This window comes from Poecile atricapillus, chromosome Z (assembly GCF_030490865.1).
Source record: "Poecile atricapillus isolate bPoeAtr1 chromosome Z, bPoeAtr1.hap1, whole genome shotgun sequence".
Lineage (NCBI taxonomy): Eukaryota > Metazoa > Chordata > Aves > Passeriformes > Paridae > Poecile > Poecile atricapillus.
Window position 1 is genome coordinate 36766168 of NC_081289.1, and position 25021 is coordinate 36791188.

Consider the following 25021-nt stretch of genomic DNA (forward strand, 5'->3'; position numbering starts at 1 on the left):
GTTTTCCTAGAAGGAGATGAAGGAAATGTTAGTAAATGTATTAGGGACTTTCTGGTAATACTAGAAACAGAAATACTGTGGTTAGAAATATAATCAAAACAAGACAGAATCATTCTCTGATCATGGTAACTATAAAGGGAGAACTCTTTTGGAATATATTGAATTTGAGTAATTTTTCTGTTCAGGGAGAAACCTTTTATGATACATTTAGAACTTTACATTATTTGCTGTCCCAGAATGTGTTTGTTCAGATAAGATGACACTTTTTTCAAACCTTTTCCTACGCCTGTCTAGATGCAGGGTCAAAGAGATATTTTGGTGTTCGGAAAGTAAATCTCCTTAAAACAGTGTATATTAAAGAAAGAACCTTATCTATATTTTCTGTTATGTCAAAGTCAGCACTGTGGCCAGTTCAGGAAGCTGTAGATGCAACATTTATATTTATTTTTCAACAATACTAGTCTTTTGTCCACTTAACAAGTGATACAGTAAAGGGATTTAACAAGGAGCAGTACTTGCAGGTGACATATTGGGATATTATTTGTGCCACACTGAGTCAGATCACTGTTGTACTCAACCCAGAGCCTTGAGTCAGGTACAGTTTTACCTCTAAAGGGAAGCAAGGGTGCACTTTTTATACAAAATAATTTATTTTACTGGGGGTAGTTTATTTCCTCAACTGCTAATCTTGTACTGAAATATAGGGTTTTATTATCACAGCAACTATTAATAAAGGATCAGGCATGTAATTTTGTAAGTTTTTTTATACAGCTCAGGAAAATCTTTCTACAAGGAAAGTCTTATAAACCATTCTGCATTTCATGTTTTCTTGGTTTGTTTGTTTTTGTTTTTAATTTACAAACACTATAAGGGTTTATAATTTTTTTTGAGATATCAAAAGAGATTAATTGTGTTTTGCCTTAGATTTGTTTTATTATACAACATGATTCAGGATTTAGATTAGTGAAATGAAAAACATTGTTATAATTCCCTTTCAAAATATTAATGGCCTTTAAGTTTCTTCCCTGCATTATTTAAAAAAATGGTAGATGTTTTATACAAATTGTGAAATGGATGTTAGGGAAGAAGATTTACCACTGCACAGGAGTTTTTAGGTTTCTATTTTCAATATATTATGGTTTTATGTATTGTACTTGCTTCATTTCACTCAGAAAAGTCTGGTTCACAGTTTCAACCCCTCCAGACTTCATATTTTCTCATTTCACATTGATCCCTCATAATTTTCCTCCTTTTTGAAAAAAAAAAAAACTTCTCCTAGCAAGGTTTTATGGGCAAAGGACTTATAAAGAAATGTCGCCCTGAAAACTCAGCTTCTGAGCTTGCTAACATAGTTTTTTAAAGACTTTCCCAGGACAGTAACTGTAAACATAGATATGTGTACATTCTTTCTGTTACACGTCTTGTGATGGACATCTCTCATGGCCAGTGCAGTGAGAAAGTGTTATCCTGACCATCCAATCCCTGGCCATGGTCAGGAGCCTATAAATCCTGGGGGGAAAAATAAACTCTCTCTTCTTTTCACCACACCTCGACCTGTGTCCGTGTGATCTATTCATCTTCAGCGGCAACAAAGAAATATTTTACTTTGAAGACATATTTCCATTCTAGGTGCAATCACAATTGAAAAACAACCAAAGAACCCAATGGAAGCATCCTGTTGAGGTGATAGATGCTTAAGAAGCTTATATTGCTTGCTAACAAGAAAGCAATTTTAATGAAATTCACTTAAAAACCCAGGGCTTTAGAAACAACTATCATTTTTTGATCAAATTGTAGGGGTAAAACAGACAATTTGTCTTACACATTCTCTTGTTTTATTAATATGGATTATTTTAGCAATTCCCTTCTTAAAGGCCCAATTTCACTTGACTCTTAACTTTGTGATTTATCAAAAGATAATCAGATGAAGCCAACGTAAGCTTGGAATTAGTCTATGGTAAATCGGATTGTTAACCCCCCTGCTCAATTCTAGTTCCTTTGCAAAAAACCCAGTATTCCTGAAATGTCATACATCAAGTCTTGCTGTTGATCATATTCTTCTAACAGGTTTTGAGGATGGAGGAGTTGAGAGAAATAATTTGATAACTGGTGATTAGGAAAATAATATTGGAAAAGGGTATTTTTTAGTTATCTGTGATATTCATCTTTGTTTGCTCTTACTTTCAAATCTCATTTGAAATGAACTGGTTTCTAGTTTTGCTCTGGGATTATGAAGAGACAAATACAACAAGAGTATTCTTCTTTTACTCGATAAGGCTAATCCAAGAAGAGAAAGAGTCGACAGAATTGCGTGCTGAAGAGATAGAGAACAGAGTGGCTAGTGTGAGTCTGGAAGGCTTAAATCTAGCCAGAGTCCACCAAGGTACCTCCATTACTGGCTCAGTGACAGCATCATCACTTGCAAGCTCATCTCCTCCCAGTGGACACTCGACTCCCAAACTCACCCCTCGCAGTCCAGCCAGGGAGATGGACAGAATGGGGGTTATGACGCTGGTAAGAAACCTTACGATGACAGTATTTGATGTGATATTTCTTGTATTAAGTACTTAATCTTTTCACTGTATGACTGGCTCATCTCTCTAATTCTTCATTCACATATTCATCATCCATACAGATAGGAAATTCTCTAGAATTTGGACATTTTTTATCTTTGGGCTTTGTTATAGTGGTTTTGAGCATTGCATGATTCACTAGGGGCATAGTGATGGGGTTACTGAGGGTCTTGAGCCCATAGAGTATGGAATTAATAAGAAACAGTAATTGAAATTACTTGTATGTAAATTACTTGCATGAATTACTTGTATGTAAAAAATGTTTACTAATGGAAAGTTCTTAAGTGTTACAGTTATTACACAATAGTCTATGGAACTATTGATGAGTTTAAACTTCCAGGAAGTATCTAGAAAACATGAAGACATTTCACCACTTCTTATATGTGATCATTTGGATATACTTTTATATTTGGTACACTCTTTTACACTTGCAGCATTTTTATGCATTCTTCATTTCATATGTCATGCACAATGAAATAAGCTCTTGGTTTCCATTAATTCATTTAACTGATACGTTTCAATATTACAGGTGGCTCACACATAGAGATCAAGCCACCATGAAATTACTGTGCAAATAATTTCTAAGTTTGAGAACACGTTTAAGCATGTCTGGTTCGATTTGGAAAGGGATTTACAAGGAATTTAATTTTGATCATAGACAAAAAGAAACAGTACATCTGTCAAATATCAGAAGATAGTAAGCATATACTATATTTAAGATGTACAGCTCTGATACTAATCTGAGTAGAGATACAGGGTTCAGTGTGAGCTAGCCAGTTTGGGGCTGGGGTGAATTAATCCCTTTAATTACTAGGAGAGAATCAAATCAGCCCACTCTGCTGATCTCATACAGGGAATAGAATAGGGTATGCATAAGCCCATTTTTTGTTTGCTTTTTCTCTGATAATCATAATATCACCAATATCCCCTTGTGGCCCATTCCTGGGAAGCAGCAGCAGTACAGATTCCCTGCAGAGCCCTTCCTAACAGAAAAGTTTGCTAAGAGCAGCTGGAAATGAAGCCTGGCTGTTCATTCTTCTCAGCTGGGAATAAGGGGTTTTGTTCGTGATCGTCATCAAGTATTCCCTTTTCCTGGGAACTGACAGCTACTCATACCCCCCTCTGCTCCTCCCAGGTTAGTATGGTGTTTGCTGCTGCCTTGGGATCTGAGGTCAACAGGGAGGAGGTCTGGGCAGGCAGTCATAACTTATTCTTTGCTACCCCAGTTCCCACACCTGAACAGCAGAAATGAAAATATTGGTTGCATAGGTCATTGTGGAGGAGGTGAGTGTGCAGGCTGCTGTGCTGCCACGCACTTCACCGGAGCAGCACCTTCCCAAAAGCACAGTCTGGTTCCCGTTCCCCAGCCGTTCAAAGTACGCAATCTGGCTGTGGGTAAATGGCAGTGGTTGAACTGCCCTGCCACCAGACACCTGCACTGCCTGGTGGCCTGGATTTGAAAACTGTAGCTTTGGGTCATGAGGTTCATCAGATTCAAATACAAAATGACAGCATAGCCTCTGCAATTCAGGTTGCTGTAGTCTCACTGGCATTCAGCTCTAACTGTGCTAAAACTCAGGTGGATTTGTCTGTCTGACTTGCAGTTGAACTCTTGACTTACCATAAGCAGTAGAAGCATCCCCCCATGGTGTGCTCAGCAGCACAGCCCACAGCTTTGCTCATCTTCATCAACTATTTCAAGACATTTCTGCCCTGCATTGTTTCAGCAGGAGCTCAGTGTTGAATATCACTTCCTTGCTGTCTGGGAGCAGACACAATTCTGTCAGACATCCTCTAAGTGAAGCTTTGAGTTGGGAAGAGTTTTGTAGAAGCCTGGTTTCTAGAGCTCAAATTGCCAAGTGACCCTGTATTGGTTGGCTGGAGAAGTGGGACTGTGTGAGTTTCCACAGCCTGGGTGCTGGAGTAAATCAATTCTACAGAGTATCTTCAGCTTTCCTTAAATGAATGAGACATCTACCAAAAATAAAAATGCAAAGGGAGTTGAACAACTCCCATTCTAGCAGTCTTCTACTGCCAAGTAACACTGTAGAAGATGGGTGAATATGTATTCATTTCCTCAAAATACCAGTCATTTTTTCAGGCATGGTATTTGGTGATGACATTTTTTGGTTTTACTTGGTGGGACACCAATATATTTGTAATATTTGATAAGACTTTAAAAAAAAATCTCTGTTGGGGATAACCCAAGTACCTATATGAAAACTCAAAAATAGTAAGTGCTACTACAGGCTTGAAATGTCCAATTCTTTGCTAAGTTTATGAAATTGAAAGAGAGTGTTTCTTTAGGAAAAAAACTCCAAACCTACTTTCCCAAAATGATGTATTTTTCAGGGGTTATCGTATATTATTGCATCAAGTGTATAATTAATATATAATATAGAAAGTATTAAATTAATCTTTGCTTCTCACTTCATGAATGTGAGAACAACAAATGTGAGACATTTTTATGCTTCAATAATCTTTATTAATCATTATTTTTTTGTTGTTGCCTCTTTTGTTATCAATCTAAGCCAAGCGACCTAAGGAAGCATCGGAGAAAGGTATGATACTGGGGGTTTTTTAAAGTTTGGGAAAGCACATTTATTTTATTCCCCTGCTATTTAGATAACTGGGTCCCTTGCCAGCAACTACATCCCCTCCTGTCCTTTTCATTCAATGCCTGAACATAATAATTTTAATCCTACCTGGAAAAGCTTCCAGGGGCCACAGTTAAGCCACAGAATCAAGGCCCACCAGTGATCTCTCAGAGTAGCAGTCTCACAGCTCAAACTTAAAGGAACACTTGTTTTTAAGTAGGTATGGACACAAAATAATTACCTTCAAATGTATTTTGGCCACTTTCTTGCTGGAGGAACTACAAACAGATTCCTTGAAATCTTTTGGAGAAGTATTAAGTTGTTTACAGAACTGGTACTGATGATGAGATTCCATGTCAGAATGGTATTTAAGATAAATCATTATGTGCACTGACAAAATTCCATTTTGTCCATGCCTATTGTCAAGCATACTGACTATTCTGGTAACATGATGTGAAGAAAGTGGTCATGTTTATGCCTGTATTCCCCTTCTCCCTTACATCCCTGAGAAATTTAGTTAACCTGAATAATCCTGTTTAGTGCAAGGGCCCCACACCTGAGACTACCTTCATGTTAGACCTTCATTGTGTCAACCTGTTCAGCATAAAGGGAATTAGCTTCTTCTACAAGCATAATGTCATTACTTTCAAATATGTGCTTTAAGCTGCCTTATTTAGGCAATTGTTTTTCCCAACAGCATATTTTAAAAAAAAACAAACCCTTACAATTTGCTCAAAAAATTGCTCTTGATACTTTACATGCTTCAGTCCACTTGATAATTTCATGTAGATGTGTTAAAACGTTCTTGAAAAGCTAATAGGCTCTCATTGGAGTCTCTCTCCCCCAGATTGCAGTAGTTGAAGAAGATGGGCGTGAAGATAAAGCCACAATCAAATGTGAAACTTCTCCTCCTCCAACACCCAGAGCTATCAGGATGACTCATACCCTTCCTTCTTCATACCACAATGATGCCAGAAGGTAAGATGGTTGCACCATGGATCGGTACTTCGCAGTATACCATATATTATTATTTTCAAATCACGTTGTTTAAATATTCCAAAATGACCTGATTTCTTCTCTGTTTCTCGTGTCATGAGAGAAAAAAACCTTACCCCTTATCTGTTGCATGACCCTGAAAATATTAATCAGTGCTAAAGTACATGCTGGGTATTTCTATTTTGAGGTACAGTATTGATGGCTATTGCAAGCAACAATCTACAAATCCTAGAAATAAAATCAGGATGCTGACTACTGTATTATTCACAAAATGTTCTTAGCAAAGTTAAAATATTTATTTTCAGCCTTGCCTGACAGAGGAAGTGTGCTCTTCTGTTGCTCTATATGTTGCCAAATAATTTTAAGATGTGATTGTTCCACTTGTTGGGAGATCATTACTAAATTATAACCAATTAATTTATTTGCAGAGCTGCTCAGAAGAAAATAAAATTGTTGACATGTTATCTATTCTGTTTCTTTATTATCATTTTGCAGTAGTTTGCCTGCTTCACTGGAGCCAGAAAGCATTGGTCTTGGCAGTGTCAGCAGCAGTCAGGACTCCCTGCACAAAGCTCCCAAAAAGAAAGGAATCAAGTCTTCAATAGGACGATTGTTTGGTAAAAAAGAGAAGGCTCGACTTGGACAGCTCAGTAAGGAATTAGTGGTAACAAGATAAAGTCACCATTTCACTGCCATTTTTCCATGTTTAATTTTTCTCTTTTTTTTTTTCAGTTTCCAATACACTCATTTTTCTGTTTTGTCTGGCACAACTTTCCCATTAAATTTAATTGTTATCAGCAGTTATACTTGTCGAGAGCTTGGAGTGACTGTAATATAAATGAAAGGAGAGTTCTGGCACAAGTTACTGGAGTCATCTTCACTGAACCTGGTGCTTCAATAGTCTATTGAATTAGAGTAGAAATGGTAACACTGTATTCTTGAATAACCACATAAAGAGGAAGTGAGAAGTTAATGGCTATAAGTGGTGTACCTATGTGATACAGAAGGTCCTTGCAACTAAGTGTAGCTGCTTTTCAAATTTCAGTGTGTCAATAGATGCCCTCTAGTGCCTATAGCTGAATGCCCTTAGGATAACTCTTTAGTTATGCTGCTCACAGCAGTGCTTACCTTTCTTCCTACTCCTGCCCTTTTCACTTGCCAAGACTATTTCATTCTATTCCATTCATGGCAAAAAATTTCAACTGCCTATTTCTGTAGGATATGTCTATATGGACACATGCCAACACAAGTATCAAATTGGAATAAATGTGTCAATAAAATTGAAATACCGTCTCTTTCCTAGTCATGTAGATGTCACATAATACAGATTTGTGAGGCACTATATTTTACTGCTTGGTGACCATGTAACACTTGCAAAAGAATTTTAAGGCCTTGCAGTAATTGTAAACACTTAAGCAGCAAGCATAAACCTAAAATTAAAACCCTACATTTGTATTGCAATGTGTCCTTATCACAATTAACAAAACCATTGCTAAAGTAGTACAGAATTTATAAAAAGGTAGTACTAAGTTTCTCCTCTCTGCCTCTGAAAAACATGTATTCTTGAAAAAAAACAACCAGAAAACCTAATTTCAATTTGTAATCTGAATTCCCTTTCTTTCCTCACTGTGGAATGAATAGAAGTGTTTTATTCAATCTTTTAAATGAGAATCTATAAACAAGTCTTTCAAATACACCTGTATGCCACCATCTGCATTGATGGATAATTTTATAACTTTAGACTACATCTAAAGTTAGACTTTATTCTTTCAAATTTACATTCCAGATAGCCCTTTTTTATTTATACTAATGGTTTATACATAATAATCTACAATTTATCAGTAAGTCAGGAACACAGAGGACAAAGATGCAATAAATGTGTTGGTCTTCCCTCCAGCTATTTGAAATGTGGAACAAAAATGAAATAACAGCTTCAAAGATTATCTGAGTAGCAATGATTGGGCAATAGGTTAATTCGTAATACCCACCATGATTAATAATACATACATGGAATTTGATAAAGTCCATTTGTAATTCCCCATACTAGGTCATGAAATTTCTAGAAGATTATAGTGATTTGCAATTATATGATTTTTTGGAACTTTGATCCTTTAATTCAACAGTAAAGATTTCAGTACAATGCACATTTTAATTAAGCAAGTAGGTTTAGTAGCATGTATAAAACGAACAGTAAGACTGTTACCTAATCAAAAGGTAGGAGCAAAATATTTTTCAGAAATTATAAAGACATTGAGCAGCTGAATTACAGGTAGTTTTGCTCATCTTAATTTTTAACATATCAAAAGAGAAGCATTTATTGAGTGGCTGTTTCCATTCAATGGCAGTATCATAGAATCATAGAATATCCTGAGCTGCAACAGACAAGGAATATTTAAAAAGAGCATTTGTGGTAGTACTTGACTCAATTTCACAACAGATGTGCTAGCTGTGCAGCTATATAATTAGGAGTTCTATTTGTGGTAAGATACTACATCACAGAAATTTATATAGCAGGTCCTATCACTGTGGCATTGTGAAAAAAAACATACAAAATATTTGTATGGTTTTCATAACCTAAATTTATTTGCAAAATCAATAAAATAATGTACTTTATTTGCTTGTTTAAATTAAACACTCTAATTTAATTTAGACATATGCTCTATATGTTCTTTAATATGGAAAATACCTTTTCTTCTAAAGAACATATTTATATACTCTTTTTTAAGAAGCACTATTGAAACTTCTAGATTTGTATTACTAAGTTCAACAGAGTCATGCTATTACCCAAAATATTTCCTTGCTCTGTGCTCCTTGCAAAACCCTGAAATTATTCCTTTTCAACTCCTAAACATGCTAGAATTTTGTTATTTTGTTATGTGATAATTTTACCTTCTCTGCTAAACCATTAGCATTTCTGTTCCAAGCCAAATTCATGCCTTAGGAGACCTTTCTTAGAATCGAGGTGCAAGATTTCTAGATTCTTCAAGTTTTCTCTAAGTTCTTGGAGAAGGAAAAAGGAATGATACAGGAAGCACAAGTGCACTTTTTCCTTCTTTCCTTCTTTTCCAGTCTTCTCTCACTTGACAAACACCACATTAGACACTTAGGTATTCTTCTCATCTTACATTTTAAGTATTCTAGGCCCTAAAACAAACAATACATTCCAGGCATTTTTTAGAGTTGCCCAAGCAAGCTGATCTGCGTGGCAAATGGAGAGGTCAGCTTGTTAGGAAGCTTTTATTGTGGCCACATCCAATACAAGGTACACCCAGTTATTTGAAAACTAGATGTATTGGGAGAATGGAGACATTCATCATGCCCAAACTACTCTCCAAGCTGTAATAAGCCCTCATTTCACTGCACTCATCCCATCTCTATCCAACATACTGAGGGCTGCTCTCTCAAAGATGTGGTATGTTGATTGTTTGCTGAATAAAAAATGTTATCCAGAGTCAGCAAGCATTTAATGAGATTCTATAAGACTTGGACAGACAAATGAAGTAAACAAAAGTATGCATTTGTGTTTTCTGCATTTCTGAGATGCATTTGTGTCATCCTCATTGTGAGACTTGTGGAAGTAATGTTCTTTTTTAATAAAGTAAAAATCTGTCTAGACAAACAGGAATGTTAAAACAGCACCTGCTTTAAAAGAACAGCTTGAACCCAAACTTAGAAAAGTTTATGTCATAGACATGATGCAGTAGTAGGTTTTGTTCTCCTTTGGTTGAAATGCATGTAAATCAAACTTGTAAAAGGTTGTGGTGCTATTTCACTGCATAACATTTATGAATTATTTTATTATTAAAATCAATGTATCAGGACAGAAATATTTTAATTTATTTTGTGCTTTTTTATTAGGCCCATGTCCACTTTACAATTGTTCACTATCCATTAGCTGTGAAATAAGAAGTTGCCATTTTCTAGTCAATCATCAACATTTTACCATACTGTTGTCTTCTTTCTTGTGCCAGTTACACACCTTCCAACCTGGAGCACTGAAGGAAGGCAGCCTTCAAAGGAGTGCTGCAATGCCTCTGTCTGCACACATAAAAGTGGGAGTGAGAGGACAGTGTGGAGCCAGAGCCAGGAGCCTGTATTGAGCTCCATGAGCAGGTCCCCTCTTCTTGAATCGGGCAGTGATTAAATAGTCAGACCATTTTCCACTTCTGCACTAGGAAAGTCATGTCAGTGGCCATGTGGATCATACCAGTCATGCCCTTAGTTTATAAAATTATTTTATTTTGGTCCACATGTCCTTGCTTCCTGCAAGCTACCTTTGTCAGTCAGTGTAAGTTATTCAAGTTCCCTTGACTTTGACAGGATTTAGGTGCCTACAAGACACCTCCAGGGAGATGTAGGAGGCTTTTTACTTCTCTGACAGATTCTTTCTGTCATCTCTGGGAGTTTGCAGGGATAAGGACATCTAAGACTCTCTATGAAAGCAAAATGAAGACTTTAGCACTACTGCATTAGGTGATGCTGTATTATGGCAACAGTAGAGAGACAGTTCTAGAGAATCCAATTTCATTTGTACATTTCTCAACTAAGATTAAAAAATGGTGAGAGCATTTCTTAGTACCACGGGACTGAGCTTTAGGAGGCAAATAAAAATAGGCAAAGGAGATAAGGGTGCTCTTGTCATACATTTCTGCTAAACACAAGGAGGAGAAAACATTTTTTTTTCTTCTACTACTTTTTCCCATGTAGTAAATGCGTGTCAGAATTCACTTCTGCAGGTGATAGATTTTCTCCACAAACACCAGATGTCACAGCTTAAGGAAGCAAACATAGATGATGATGGTGGGTGGGAGGAGAATTGAAGGCTTGAGGAAGGGAACAACAGGAAGAGAGAGAAGGGAAAATATGGTGGGGGTTTTGTTTGTTTTATTTTCCAGGAGGTTACATGGAAACGGAGGCAGCAGCTCAGGAATCTCTGGGATTAGGCAAACTCGGAACACAAGCAGAAAAGGACAGAAGACTAAAGAAAAAGTGAGTACTGTTTTTATGTGACTTTTTGGCTGAAACTTGATTCAAATATCAGGATTTTTATTGTTTTACTCAAATCTAGAATGAGAAGCAAAGACCATGTACTATGGCATTTTAGCAGTGATGTTGCTTTCCAGCAAGTAAAAGTTTTTAAAGCAGCATATAAAATATAAGGGAAAATATTGTCTGTCAATTGTACAATATTATTTTATTTGTGAAAGAACATAAATTTATGAGAGACATTTTTCCATTTCACATTGTCATTAATCCTGTGCTTATTGCCTTCTGTGCAATTCTTAAAAAATAGACACGTATTTAATGACTCCCTATGTAGATTTTCTTTTTCAAAAGGGTGAAAAACCTTTTTCATATTATCTAGTGAACAGAGTGTTATTTCTGTTTCTAGATGTCAAAGGCTCCCCATAAACCCTACCAGCTTCACTTTCTTTTTGCCTGACAGCAAACGCAGACAATAAGAAACACAGCTTTTTGTTTGCATCAATTATATAATAATTTAATGCTGTCTTTCATGTGCCTCCTTGTAAAAACAGCACACTGACTCCTAGCAGCTGCCAGGAGCTATGAAGAACTAATAAAATAAGGCTGAAAACACAAAAGAGACCTCTTGGTAGCATTGCACTCCCAGTGTAATTAGAGGGTGTCAGAGAAAAAAGCTGGTACTTAAAAATGACTTTTCAAATTAATTCTGTAAACAAATAGGTTTATTTTTCATCCATAATCATTAACTTTAATGTTATTATTTGGATTCTGAAAGCCTCATTTTTTAAATTTTCTGTGTTTTCAGGTTTGTTTCACTCTTTTAAGATTCCTTTGCTGAGTTTCAAGAGATTTTGCAATTCTAACTTGAATGTTTGAGCTTCTCTTAAAATTTTTGTGTTGAATATTTTTAATCACTGCATTCCTGTCAAGCACTTGATGAAATATAACTTTAAATGTACACATCCATGTAATGTACAATGGCAAGCATTCTGTTTCAATCAGCCTCAATTTAGCAATTAAGGATAGAGAAGTAGTCACTGTGCTAGCTGAAACAGAAGAAACATTTTAAATTCAATTAAGAAACTCACAATAGCATTCACAGGGATGTTACAGTTGATGAGTCTTGTCCCTGTATTTCTTATCTATACATTTTTATCACTAATCAGTAATTTTGGAAATATATGGATGTAGATTATGTTACCATGCTTTTCTTTACTAAATCTAGAAGGCATCACTGAGGCCATCATTACCATTCATAAAGAATATAATTTAATTTTCAGAAGCCTTTTTTTTTAAGTCACAATGTACCTTCCAGTTCTGAGGGCTGAATGTATCACCGTATTGAAATCACTTTGAAGGGATAAATGCATTCATTTTGTTCACTTTCTTTTATGTTAGCTCTTTAAACCAGCACACACAACTGCAAACATGACATGACTACTTCATCTATAGATTGCCTACCAACTTTTGGGTCTGTAAATAATGGGTGTGCAGAAAATCTGTTACTAAATTTCTGTCCACTCTCACACAATCCCATGCTTTCTGCTTTTCAAGTCTTTCCTTTTTTTCTCCTGTGTCTGTCTGTCCTTGGTTCTTTATGGATTAGATATAATCAAAATATCCTCTGCTGGAAGGAAAGGGATCTTTTCTTTGTGACTATGACTATTCTATTAGTCTGAACTGTATATTATATGACGTATATGTTCTACAACTATTTAATGAAGAAATTTAATTTTCCCCTGTTCTTTTTAGGGTTACCTGTGTTCATAGTCTCACTTTAGAATCCTCAGAACTGCAGAAAGGTTAACATACTTTGCTAGTTTACATACATATGTATGCATATGTGATATCATTGTAGAGGAACCATAATGTAGGAAAAAATGTAACCTATTGGGTTAGAGATATACAGGAGGTTCTACTGAATTATGGATTATGGATTATGGTAGTCATTAGGGTGCCAAGCTGTCAATAGAGTGTAGGAGAACTAACACCTCCTTGTAAGAAATGCAGTCAGAGAATCACAGAATGGGTCAGATTAGAAGGGATCACAGTAGGTCAACTGGTCCAACCTCCCTGCTCAGCAGGGTCATCCCAAAGCACATGGCACAGGGTTGTGTCCAGATAGTTCTTCAATATCAGTCCTCATTTGCATGTCTTACTTTGGAAAATATTAAATTGAGACAGTCCAGAAAGTAATTTAAATAAAAAGTTTGTTGCAGTATGTCACATTTCTTCGTACCAGTTCTTAACAATACCTAATTCCCTCTGGAAGTAGCTTTGCCATACACACAGTAGGTGCAGGATTACTGAACTGTGTAGTGCAAGTGAGGATACCATGCTATGTAACATTAATGGTGGTGGGGATGAGTGGGAGGTCTTTGTAAGACATAATAAGAGAAGTCTGAGAGTCATTTTCTGGCTTGTGATGCAGCAGTAGGAACTATGGCAGTATAATTTAAGTTCAAGTGGTTGATTCCTCTTTTACTGCTAAACAAATCTGCTCTGCAAACCCTGCAGAGAGTGAGCACAGTCACTGGAATACAGAGCAGAGAAATTCACCTTGTAAGCATTTCTAACTGACTTGGATTAGGACATAAAAGCCCAAGAGAACCAAACTCACCAGTAGGATTATTAAAAGGTATGCTAAGGCTGTGAAGTACTACTTTGTATTACATTACAGGTCTGAGAGAGCTTTACTTATGCTGGCTTTTTCACTCCCTTTAAAAAAAATAACCAAAGCTGAAGCAGACAAAACAAAAAGCAACCTAAAAAACAAACAAACAACCCACCAATAAAAGCCAACAATACAAAAAAACCTTGAAAAAGTGATGCCAGAGCCAATTCTCTTTTCTACAGAACAGGTATAATACCACATACTGAAACTGTGTTTATTTTGACACATGCAAGTTAGGTGAAATGGCTTTCAGCCCTACTAAGTGCTCAGCAAACATCTGAGTTGAGTCGTGGTTCTGGTGCAGGAAAGCAAGGATTCTTCCCTTGCTGTGAAACAGAGGTCAGATTCATCATTGTTATCAACATATGAGTACTGTGATAGTAGTCATCTGTTGTGCTCTGCAGCTGCAGGATCATGTCTAGAGAAGCTACAGTTACCAGGAGCCAGGATGGGACACCAACAAGATGGGCTTCTGTTCATGAAACCATTTATTCAGCATGGGAACAAACTCAGATTCAGCAACAGAGAGCCCCAAACAGAGGCAGGGTGAGGGGTTTTGAGGGACAGAACCAGGGTGGAGTTCAGGGTCTGGGACCAGTAGGAACACAGCAAGGGAGAAATCCCAGGGGCTCAAACCCAATCAGAACTCCTGGGCTGCCACCCCACAAGGGGTCTGGGGTGAGGCAACTCTTCCAGGGCTCACAGAGCACATCCTCTAAGGCAGAGGATGGAATTCCCTCTTGCCCATGCCTCTCACTTCAATAATACTTATCTGAAACTAAATCTTTGTCCCCCTGGGCAGGGGCACCTCACAGTCATCATCTTCACCAGACTTTGCTATTAGCTTTGATTTAGTTTGGATAGAAGTCATTATAAAATAACATATTCCTGTTAAAATTATATCCATGGTATCTCTTAACTGAGAAATACTTAAAATTCTAAATTTCTCATTTTGCATTTTTGAATGTATTTAATTTCATCAGTAATTCCACAAGGATGCCCCTACCCCAGGAATGAAGATGCATGACATTTCAAATTGCCAGGTGCTGCAGCAGCAGGTTCTAATGGTCCATCAGGTGTCCTGGGCACCTGCTGCCTCAAGCAAGCGTGGCATGGAACACACTGCTGTGTTATAGTGCTTTAGCCCAATTTGTTTGTGTGCAATCAGGTACTAAATAATACATTTCACTCTGAAAAGTGTAATGAGAGAGTATGGTAATTCTGGAGACCATTTCTCTCTCTGGTGATTACAGTGTCATTAACCTAAATTTCAAGGTTTCCCTGCTTCTTGTTTAGAAGATGCTATTTAGATGTAAAATTTCTTTCCGTTTCAATTGACTGCTTAGACGTCATTAATATGTAATTAACAGTTTGTCTCAATGATATGCTAGACCTTTATAAATTTCCAACAAGAGTGTCTATTCATCCAAAATTTGGTTATTACAGTAGATTTATTAGGAACAAGTCTTACTCCTAAGGCATCAAAGAGAAATTAAGGAAGCTGTGTAGAGTTTTTAAATTATACCAAACATCTCTTATAAGCTGAAGAGATGAATTTAAGTTGCCTGACTCATCCATAGATGCTTACTCTCAGACATTAAATAAATGACAGTTTTGGTTAATACTGAAGCTTTTTAGGTCTTACTATTTGTAAACTGAGCACGCAGTTCTAGGAAACAAAATATGGGGGTAAGGGGTATTTAAAGTGTTTAGGGTGTTATTAATTGTTTTGGGAAATTAGGTGATGTTGGGATGTATATGTATTTAATTTTTATTATTTCAATAGACTTTGTCTTTCACTTCACTTGTTCTATATAAAATGTGGTGAGGTGTTGTATATAGAATCTTCTGCTTTTTGCCCGGAATTTCAGAGCCTGTTTGCCTAAAGAGTAACTTGTTCAAGAAAACGCAGGGTTTAGGATTAGATTTATTAATGACATAGATACCGTCTGTCACAGTTACATTCATTTGAACCCCCCAATGATTTAAATAGTTTACACTCCTCTAAACCATACCTTTTAATTAAGATAAACTCTCCAGAAGGCACCCATCAGAAAATGAAGAACGGAGCTTTTCTCTTAGTATTTTTTTTCCTAGTGATTAACCAGTCTCCCTCTGGAAAACAGAAAAATGGAAAATTTCCACTTCTGAATTTTGTAGTTGACTCCAGCTACCATACTCTGTGACTGTGTGTGCACTATCTCATATGTTCATGACATCATCCTTGATGGGTGTTGTGCAAACTGTGCACAATGACTTGGCCTTGGCATTCACACAGGGTTGTCATGATAGCCCAAGCCACAACCCAGCATAGGAAGTTCAGGTCAGTCCAGTTTCTATTGAAACTTGTAAAGGTTCCTGAAAGGTTCAGGTAGAGTCATAGTGTCCTCTGGAACAGCAGAAGTTGATCAGTGTGTGTCCCACAAGACAATTCATACATCAGAAAATGAGTAGATAACTCTGTGGCTAAAATAAAACTGTATTCCCCTTAAAAATGCATATCTCCACTGACCTCATCTCAGGTGACAAATTAAGGCACTTAAGAGAAGCTGTATGTTTTACTGTCTTTTTCACTAAAATACCATACACTGAGCCCTTTATGAAAATATTCTTTAACAATGAACTCAGCCAAGCTTGAAAGATTATCAATAAATAGAGCTGTGTTTACTTCTCTTCTTGCTATAACTATCTGAGTGAACACCAATTGTTTTCTCCTTATCCACAGTTTTTCTCAGGAATGATGTCAAATCGCCCTTAGCTAAAAGCTTCACTGGTGGCAAATACAGCTCTAAAGAGTCTTGCTTTGTACAGTGCAGTATAGCTCCAAGGGCCAGGAACCCTTCTCAAATGTAATGTTTGATGTGATCTGCAGCAATAGGCAATGTAGCAGCAAATAGGTGTCTCTCTGAAGAAATACAAGACATATGTATGTCATATGTTCCGTGAAAGTGTGTAATGATTGGTCATAGTCACTGACATTTCACAGGATGTGCTGATTGTATCCCCAGTAAGGCACCAGCATAAGGCAAGTTTTGAGAGACATTTGGGTGCTCTGTAGTCCTAGATTGCCTCTCAGATGTGGGTTTCACCTTGTGCATGCTGCTAGTGCTGTGGGAAATGGGCTTGTGCCATCCCTTCTGCAGCAATCCCAAGGACAAATTATGTTATCATTGTATATTTTGTACAAATTATTACAAAAGTCCCTGAAAAAAAATTTACGTGCAAGCCAGATCTTCTGGATCATGATGGCAGGACCCAAGTCCAGAAGCTGATAAATACCCCAGTTTATTAATAGGAGTCAAGAGCAGCACTTTAGCCTCACTTTTTTCTTCAGTTTTGTTTGATTTGACTTTGGACAAGAATATATTAATTCCATATTTCCAAAACAAGCTTAAGATGTGAGGTTTATATTTTCCAAGGAAAATCAAAGTAAACCATTCTTTCCCAAGAACCTGGTTTTGGGGGGATTTACTCCACAGCTACAAGTTTTTGTTTGCCAGATATAGCTTCCTGGCTTCAAGTGCATTGCAGGAGAGCCTTGATGTGCCAGGACATGTACATGTGCTTACATACATGAATAAACACTTGTAAAATCCAGACCTCAGCAATTCTCATATGTAAAATTATGGTGTAAAAAGAGATTCTTATGATTCATAGCTTCATAATTAACTTTGCAGAGAGAATTGCAATGCTGTTAAGTCTCAGCTGACCACTGTGATGTACATGTTAAACAGCAGGCACATTGTATGAACAGAAGAGCATGTTGGATTGACTCTTTCTACTTAGGGGAAAAAAAAAGGAAGGATAAATGTTGATAACTTCATTACATAAACAGCCTTTCATTTTTTTAATGGGCAAATCCAAGTTTTAGATCTCTGTCAACAGGCAACTTGAAAAAATATCTAGATAGACTATTTTGTGGAATTTTGTGGACTATTTTGTTTGAAACACTGCAGTTGTCATGTAATTTCTTTTGAATCCACATGATTCCCCTTTAATTAGGTTAATTAATTAGGTTTCATTTGTGTAAGTGCAATTAGAATTTGATGTAGTGTATTTGTGACTACAAATAATTTCTGTCCTCTGCAGTATGCAAATAGCTGTTTCTAATGATTTTTTTAATTGCACATGTTTTAGAAAAATGAATCCAGTTGGATTAATTAGGGTATTTTTCTGTGCCATCCACCTATATGCTTAATGCTTATTAAACACTATTGTATCTTAAACATATGCAATTTATTTTTTGATGTAGCTCTTCAGAATACAATGTCTTTTTCACCTCCAATCTCTTATTTTCTGAATCTTCAAAGGAAAATTCAAGTTTGGCATTTAATTTCATTCCTTCCTACCTCATCTATGAAAAACTGCCTGATGTTAGAAGCTTTTAGCCTGATCTTTATGGGTTTTTTTCCTCCCTTTCTAGCAAAATGTGTTCCTGTTTTCTCATTCTGGTGAAGGAAAGAGGTGTTCAGTATTTTGATATGCAGTTTAGGATTGTCTGCTGTGTGCAGTGTGGTTTTCTCCTTGCCTGGATCAGTGTCTAGTCTTTGAGCCACATAAAGATGAACTTTATTTTTAAGCATAATTCCTTTAGCAAATATTTTAACTGGAAGACTTTCAAATCATTAGCCAGTCAAAGCTTTTGCAATATTAAAAATGTGTCTTGCTCTTACATTGATAGTCGGAGCCTTTTTAGCTTTGCAAATGTAAAGATAAATGGGTATTTATTTTGCAGAGGATTATTAAACCTTTCTTAGATTATTCTGATGATGAAAAAAATGATACAACATATTATATTCCATATCTAACTCATACTTTAAAGATATTTTACGTTTTACAATAATACTTTTGAAAAAAATAATATTTTTATCCTTTGCCAAGTTTTTAAAATTCTCTTCCTCATAAAAGATGAGACTATTTATATCAGAAGATTGCAACTTTTTAATCAAACATAAACCCCCAAGGCTCTAGTCCCTGTCTTATCTACATATGTAAGTCTATCCTCTGCAATTTGGAACTTCAGGATAAATATAAGCTTATACCCTGATGCATGCAGCTGGCTTTCTAAACAGCTCTCTCCAGCAGATATAAGTATCCTATCAGATTAACTGTAGAATTAGGATTTAAAGGAAGAATGGGTAAAACACAGCAGAGTAAAAAATCCTACACAACTTATATATTAATATATGTCTAAGGAAAATGTAAGAAAATTGTGATAAATTCGTTGTCTTATGACAAAAAAATCCCAAACCTTCAAAACACCCTGAAGATAAAACCTAGAATTAAAGGTCCATTTTTTCCCTGCTGCATTTTATTATTCTCTAACAAGGTGCTCAGGAAGTGACAGAATGTCCCTTGATCTTTTACTCGTATCATGGCCTTCAGGTCCCGGAAATCATCCCCCAGTGACTGCAAACTGCCAGCTCATTAAAACTGTAAGAAAATTACTTGCATTCCAGTCAATCCCCCTGTTTCTCTCTACACATACCCAAAGGAGTACTCAGTGGAAAATGTAACAAATAGCAGTTCTGCTTCAATATACTCCAAAAGGCTCAAAATTAAAAGCTTTTTCAACAAAGGTGATCACATCAGTCTTTACAATTAGCTCAGTAACAAATGAGCATGAATTGTGAATGCATGTTCAATTCTAGTGCTACTTCCATCAGATTTAGTAATTTTTTTAATAATTCTCTAGTACTTATGTTACATACCTTTGTTGTCCTTCCCTTCCTTAATCTTCCTGTCTTAAATTTTCTGTGTATAAATTTGCCATTTGTTTCCATCTACTTTCTGCGTCACACTTTCTCTCCTCTCTCAGCTGTTCTGCTGATCTTGCACACATGAAAACAAAATCTAAGTCCTCAAAAACAGTGCCCTTCTGAACTGAATGAAATGTCTGCAACCTCTTCTTAGCTAATCACAGTAAAGATTCTTCATCTCACATTTATCACAACAGTATCTACCAAGCATTTCTAGATCTATGTAAATAATTTGTTCATAGAAATGTACTATTTTGAGGTGTCTGTTTTCTGTTTTAAGATGGCAATTAATGGATGATGTAGAAAGTTTATTATAAGCAATGACATCCTAATTTCTTCTCCATATACTGTACCTATTGGCAATAATATGTTACCTAGAGGGCAAATCATTCATACCAGTGTTGTTCCTGATAATCTAGTGTTAGTATGACTGCTGAAATTAAAATGCTTCCAGGAATAAATAGCCAGTGAAAATTTTAGTCACCTATGTACATGAAATCTTCATGTTAAAAACAAACAAAAACCAAACCAAATTTTACACCAATTCTAGGCCATTTATGATTACTATGAGATATTTTGCTAAAATATTATTAAAGTGCATATAGGAAAGTAAACCTTGGTATGTAGTCCACTCAATTTTACTGTCTATCTGTGGTAATTTGGTTAAATCCACAGGTTTGAGATAATCAAAATTTTTGGGATTACGCAAAGTCCTTTATGAAGTTATTCAAATCTAAGCAAAAAGCTTTGATTTGAAAATCTACTCCACATTTCCTGTGTTTACAGATCTTTGGCATGAATATGTATTGTAGATGGAACATGTGCTGTGCTGAATGGTACCTAATTAATAGCCAATGTGAGTTCAATGAAAATCTCATTTTGACAGTTTCATCTTGTTCCTCACAAGAGCACTTAAGTTTTCTAAAGCACTGAAAGACCAGTTACAAAGATTTCTGTAGTTATAATGGTGATATAATTTTATTTATCATACTATTTATTTTTTTTTTATGGACTACTATATGTTCATTAACATTTATGTGCTTTTTTTTTCCATTCATCTCTCTTCATCTCATGAAAAGCATATCTGGGTAAGTTAAAATGCCATGGCTGCTGAACATATTAATCTTCAGCACCATGTTTATTTTCTATGTTTTATTACTACTTTTTTTGTTTTTCCGTGAATCTTATGTAACAAATCCATCAGAAAACTGAATCCATGCAAAAAAATGAAAGCTTTCAAAGTATTCAGAATAACAGTAAACCTTGAAAGCACACAAAAATTTAGGTCAGGACTTGCTCCTAAAGTGCTTAACAGAATGAGTTAACTACTTGGAGAAAACTTCTGGCATTTTTTAAAAAAAATAAACACATTTTGGGAGGTCTAAAGTCCATAATCACAAAGGCATTTGAGAGTTAAAGTCAATGAAAAAATTATGTGTTTAGCAAATGCTGTTAAGGCATAAATTCTGCTTTATTAAACCACAGAAGACTCACAGACTAAATTTTTTTTTCTGTTTGAACCCTCATGCTGTTGTTTCAAAGCAAACATATATGCAAAAATATTTTATTTGTGCATATAATTTTACTGTTTTCTTTTTTCACCAGTTCATTTTCTTATTTGTTTTAGTTTTTGTAGTTGTTATCCTGATATCAGGTTTAAAATCTTCATCTCTTCTTTGATCTATTGTAGAAATGCTATTTCTTCTTGAATAAGAACTTGCAGACTTAAGGAGGAAATTTCAGGACGTGAAAGGGTACATAACTTAGAGAAAAGGGTTACCAGATTAATTTAGAATATGTGATTATGAAACTGCTTTATAAAAATAGATTTGATAGCATTTGATCAGCCTGGGAACACTAAGGGTTTCTAATGTAGCACAATACACACAAGATTGCAAGACTATGTATGATGCAAGTCTGCTTATTTCCCCAGCTGTTTTATTTGGTTTTCAATACTAGCCCTCTGAAGCTCTGTTTGTCAGAGTCTGTCTTAATCATTCCTGAAAGTGCTTCACTTAGCTTAATAAACATCTTTAGAAAAAAAGGATGCTGCCCTTCAGTTTGCATGCAGCTAAAATGTACACCTAACATGGAATATCCACAGCACTGTTACTCTGTTATCTGGGATACTGTGGAATTTATACTTCCTTCTTTTATAGATTTAAAAACATTCTGTTTATTAGTTGCATCTTGATTTCTCTATTTCAGTCATTTTTTTTCCTGAAAACTCCTTAAAGTTGAATACAAAACATTTTGTAAAACATTGGAAATTTAATTTTGTCTGTTGTTTCTAGTCTGACCTGAAATTTGTTATCAGAAAGGAGAATGAGGGTCTCAAATAATTTAAAATCCAGATCACTTAAGTGTCAAAGTTCAAACAGAATCTGGCATAGTTTTTAATTAGTGCAGTCTTTATGTCAGTTGGATCCTTTCAGATTAAATTAAATCTGTACTGTGTGGCAATATGAAGTCTTGAATCTTTCCCCAACCTCCCACTCCTCTTCCTACATTAAATCCGTTTATAGTCTTGCAGAAAATAAACATATAAAATGTAACTTGTTTTTTTTATTAGATATTATTAACTTACACAAATTCAGCTCTTATTTTTTCATGCAATGTCCTGACTTTCAGGATTCTGGCATGTCTTAAGTATTTAGCAAATGACAATAGAAAGGGTAAAATCCAATTCCAGTTTAATTCATTAGAAATCCTGTCTCCAGGTTTTTTCAGACTTTGAATGTGTGTTAGATTTCGAGTAGCAGATGTGTTTAATCTTACCTTGAAATCATAGGATTACTCAGATAATACAGCATATTTGGTCTGTCTTTTCTGTCTGGTTCTCTTCCAGAAGCCTATCATGTACAGTACTCTGTTTTAAATGAAACATTTTAATATTTTTGATGGTAATAATAATCATAATAATGTCTCAATAATCAGAGGACGTGCTAGGTAAAAATTTCAATCTGTTTTCTGTTTGAGAAAATGTCTGTGACTAAAGGCCATTTCACACTCTAAATTACCCATTAGCCAAATTTTTAAATCAATTCTGTTTTTGTTTTATGAACATGATCCGGCTCTTGACTTCACTGCGCCTCCTTTTCAATTTATCTCACATTTGTGACTATGTTTTAATTAAGAGACATTATATATTTTTGTGCAGTATAATATCCCTGAGGTCTTTTCATGTGAACCCTATTAGATATCAGAGTAAATCCTATTACTTGCAGAAATAAGAAGATCTGTGTTGAAATATTGTTTACGTTTCACCAAGACAATGTCTGGACGTCTTGCATTGCACAGAGTGTTTGCATTATGTGTCTTGGAAATCCTCAGCTGTCATTGCCTGTTTGCTTTGTGGGGGGCAGCTTTGTCTTCATGAGGAAAACTGAATGCTGCTGAATGCCACGCCTAGTCAAGATAGCATTAACTTCCTACACAAATTCTAGTTAGAGATTATTAATGTTTTTAATAAAGTCCATTGGGCTTTATGCAATGGATTGATGGCAGCTGCTGCTACAGAGCTAGAATTTCCCTGGTACCAGAGAACACATGTGAAGTAGATTTGCAGGATAGTAACATAATTTCACTCATTATTTCTGCCTTCCCGTTGCTTCCACGAACCTCTCCTGTCCAAGGGATTACTGAAGCACTCCTAAGTCCCCACGCTATGAGACAGCTGTGCTCTCAGGTTTTTAGGTTGATCTGGGCAGTCAGTTGTACCTGGCTTGTGGATGAATGGTGCTGAGACAAATTGGCCCAGTGTCTTTAGCAAGTCATTTCAGGGAGGATTAAACATCAGAAGTCAGTGCTAGGGAAGCAACTGCTTCTCCAACACACAGCTCCACAACACAACTTGACATGATGTCATTTTTCTTTACAGTCTTTGATAGAAATGTGAAAACAGCCCACTTTATGAGGCACTCCTAAAACACAAAAAAAGTGTTTCTCAAATTTTGGATGTATGTTAAACAGTTGATGTTCATGAAATTTCCAGACTTTACAAAACCAGGCTCAGAGTAATGATATATTTTAAATAGCATATTCCAGTTACTTCCATAATATCTCCAGGAAGAGGATTTTGTTCTTTAGCAGTAATAATGTTATCTTTAAAAATATGGCTTTACTTTGGAATTCATTCCAGTGGTAGTAAGTGGTTTAAAGCCCTATCTGCAAAGTAATGGCATTTCTAGTAATGCCTAATTAATGTCAATTTTTCCTTATCAGCTTGTTTTCATATGCTGCCAAAAACCTAAGCAAGCATGGAAATAATTGCATTTTAATTCCCTTCCTCTTCGCCAATGCAGCATAGATGCACTGTAACATAAAGTACTCTTCTGACAAAGTCTGAGGAGAGTGAAATCCCCAGTTCCCCCCAGAGAACCTTCTAAATTAGACTGGCTGTATAATGCTTTTCATGTTCCCCTGTGTTTGTAATGAAGGGAAGAGGGAGTGATAAGCTCTAGGGTATTTGTCTCTTCTTTCTCCTGTGATCAATTGTATGGTTTTGCAAGGAAAATTGAGCTGCAGTTACCAGTATTTGGCTTTAGGGTTTTGCTTTCAGGAAGCCAGTGACTATATCCAATAAGGACAACTGTAGACAACATCCTGTCCATTCTAAAATATTTTCTATTCCAAAACAGGTCACTGGATTTCTTTTTCAAGTGGTTTGCACAATTGGTCAAAACACTGCATATTTTTTCCTACGTGATAGTTTTAACTTAATGAAAGGGTGGATTTTTTTTTTCTGTAGTGCTAGTCCATATTACCAAAAAAACCCCAAACACACCATTCTTTAGAGTTTTCACTGGCTGCCAGCTAAATAATATATCCCGTAGTCAAAAATAGAAATTCTGGGTTAAATTTTGATTTATAAACTGAAGGTTCAGATCTCCTAGTTTGTATTAAGAAGTAGTCAAAGACTAATATTCCAAAACTAAATTATAATTTCAATAAACTTTAATATTACAGTGCTGTTTATTATTCTTTATTATTCTTTTATAAGAATCATCTGAGGAAGGAATTATAAGTTTTGAAGCATTAAATTCTTCTTAAGTAAAAAAAAATATTCTAAAAGCCCTTTTACTGTTTTTCTGCATCAGTGAGAGAGGCACAACCCTTATGATGGCTGTATTTCATGTGCATGTCCAAGTGCAGGATTTTTAACTTTATGCTAACAATATTTTCTACTCAGAGAAATTCCCTTCTACATGCAAAGACCATTTGGATTACATTTATCAAACTGAAGGCTTTGGCTGTAGTGCATATATATATACACACACATATTTCTTACCTGGCCCCATTTTCTTCAGCCTAAATCAATAACCACAGCTCTGTTTTCCTTTAGCTCTGTGAGCCAGACTGCCTCTGAAGTAACAGAAGTACTTCCCCACTCTGGGAGAATGTATTGGTTTGAGAACCACTGGAATAATTCTAAGC

General features: G+C 35.9%; 1 protein-coding gene across 3 annotated transcripts in view; it reads left to right on the top strand.

Annotated features, from left to right (window-relative positions):
• The window catches only part of LOC131573468 (liprin-alpha-2-like), a 281397-nt gene that overhangs the window by 238286 nt on the left and 18090 nt on the right, over positions 1-25021 (top strand). For all 3 annotated transcript variants that reach the window (XM_058827455.1, XM_058827453.1, XM_058827454.1), the window contains 5 exons: positions 2277-2514; positions 5105-5134; positions 6018-6148; positions 6662-6816; positions 11062-11155. In XM_058827455.1, the coding sequence (XP_058683438.1) occupies positions 2277-2514; positions 5105-5134; positions 6018-6148; positions 6662-6816; positions 11062-11155 (648 nt within the window). The remainder of the gene's footprint in view (positions 1-2276; positions 2515-5104; positions 5135-6017; positions 6149-6661; positions 6817-11061; positions 11156-25021) is intronic.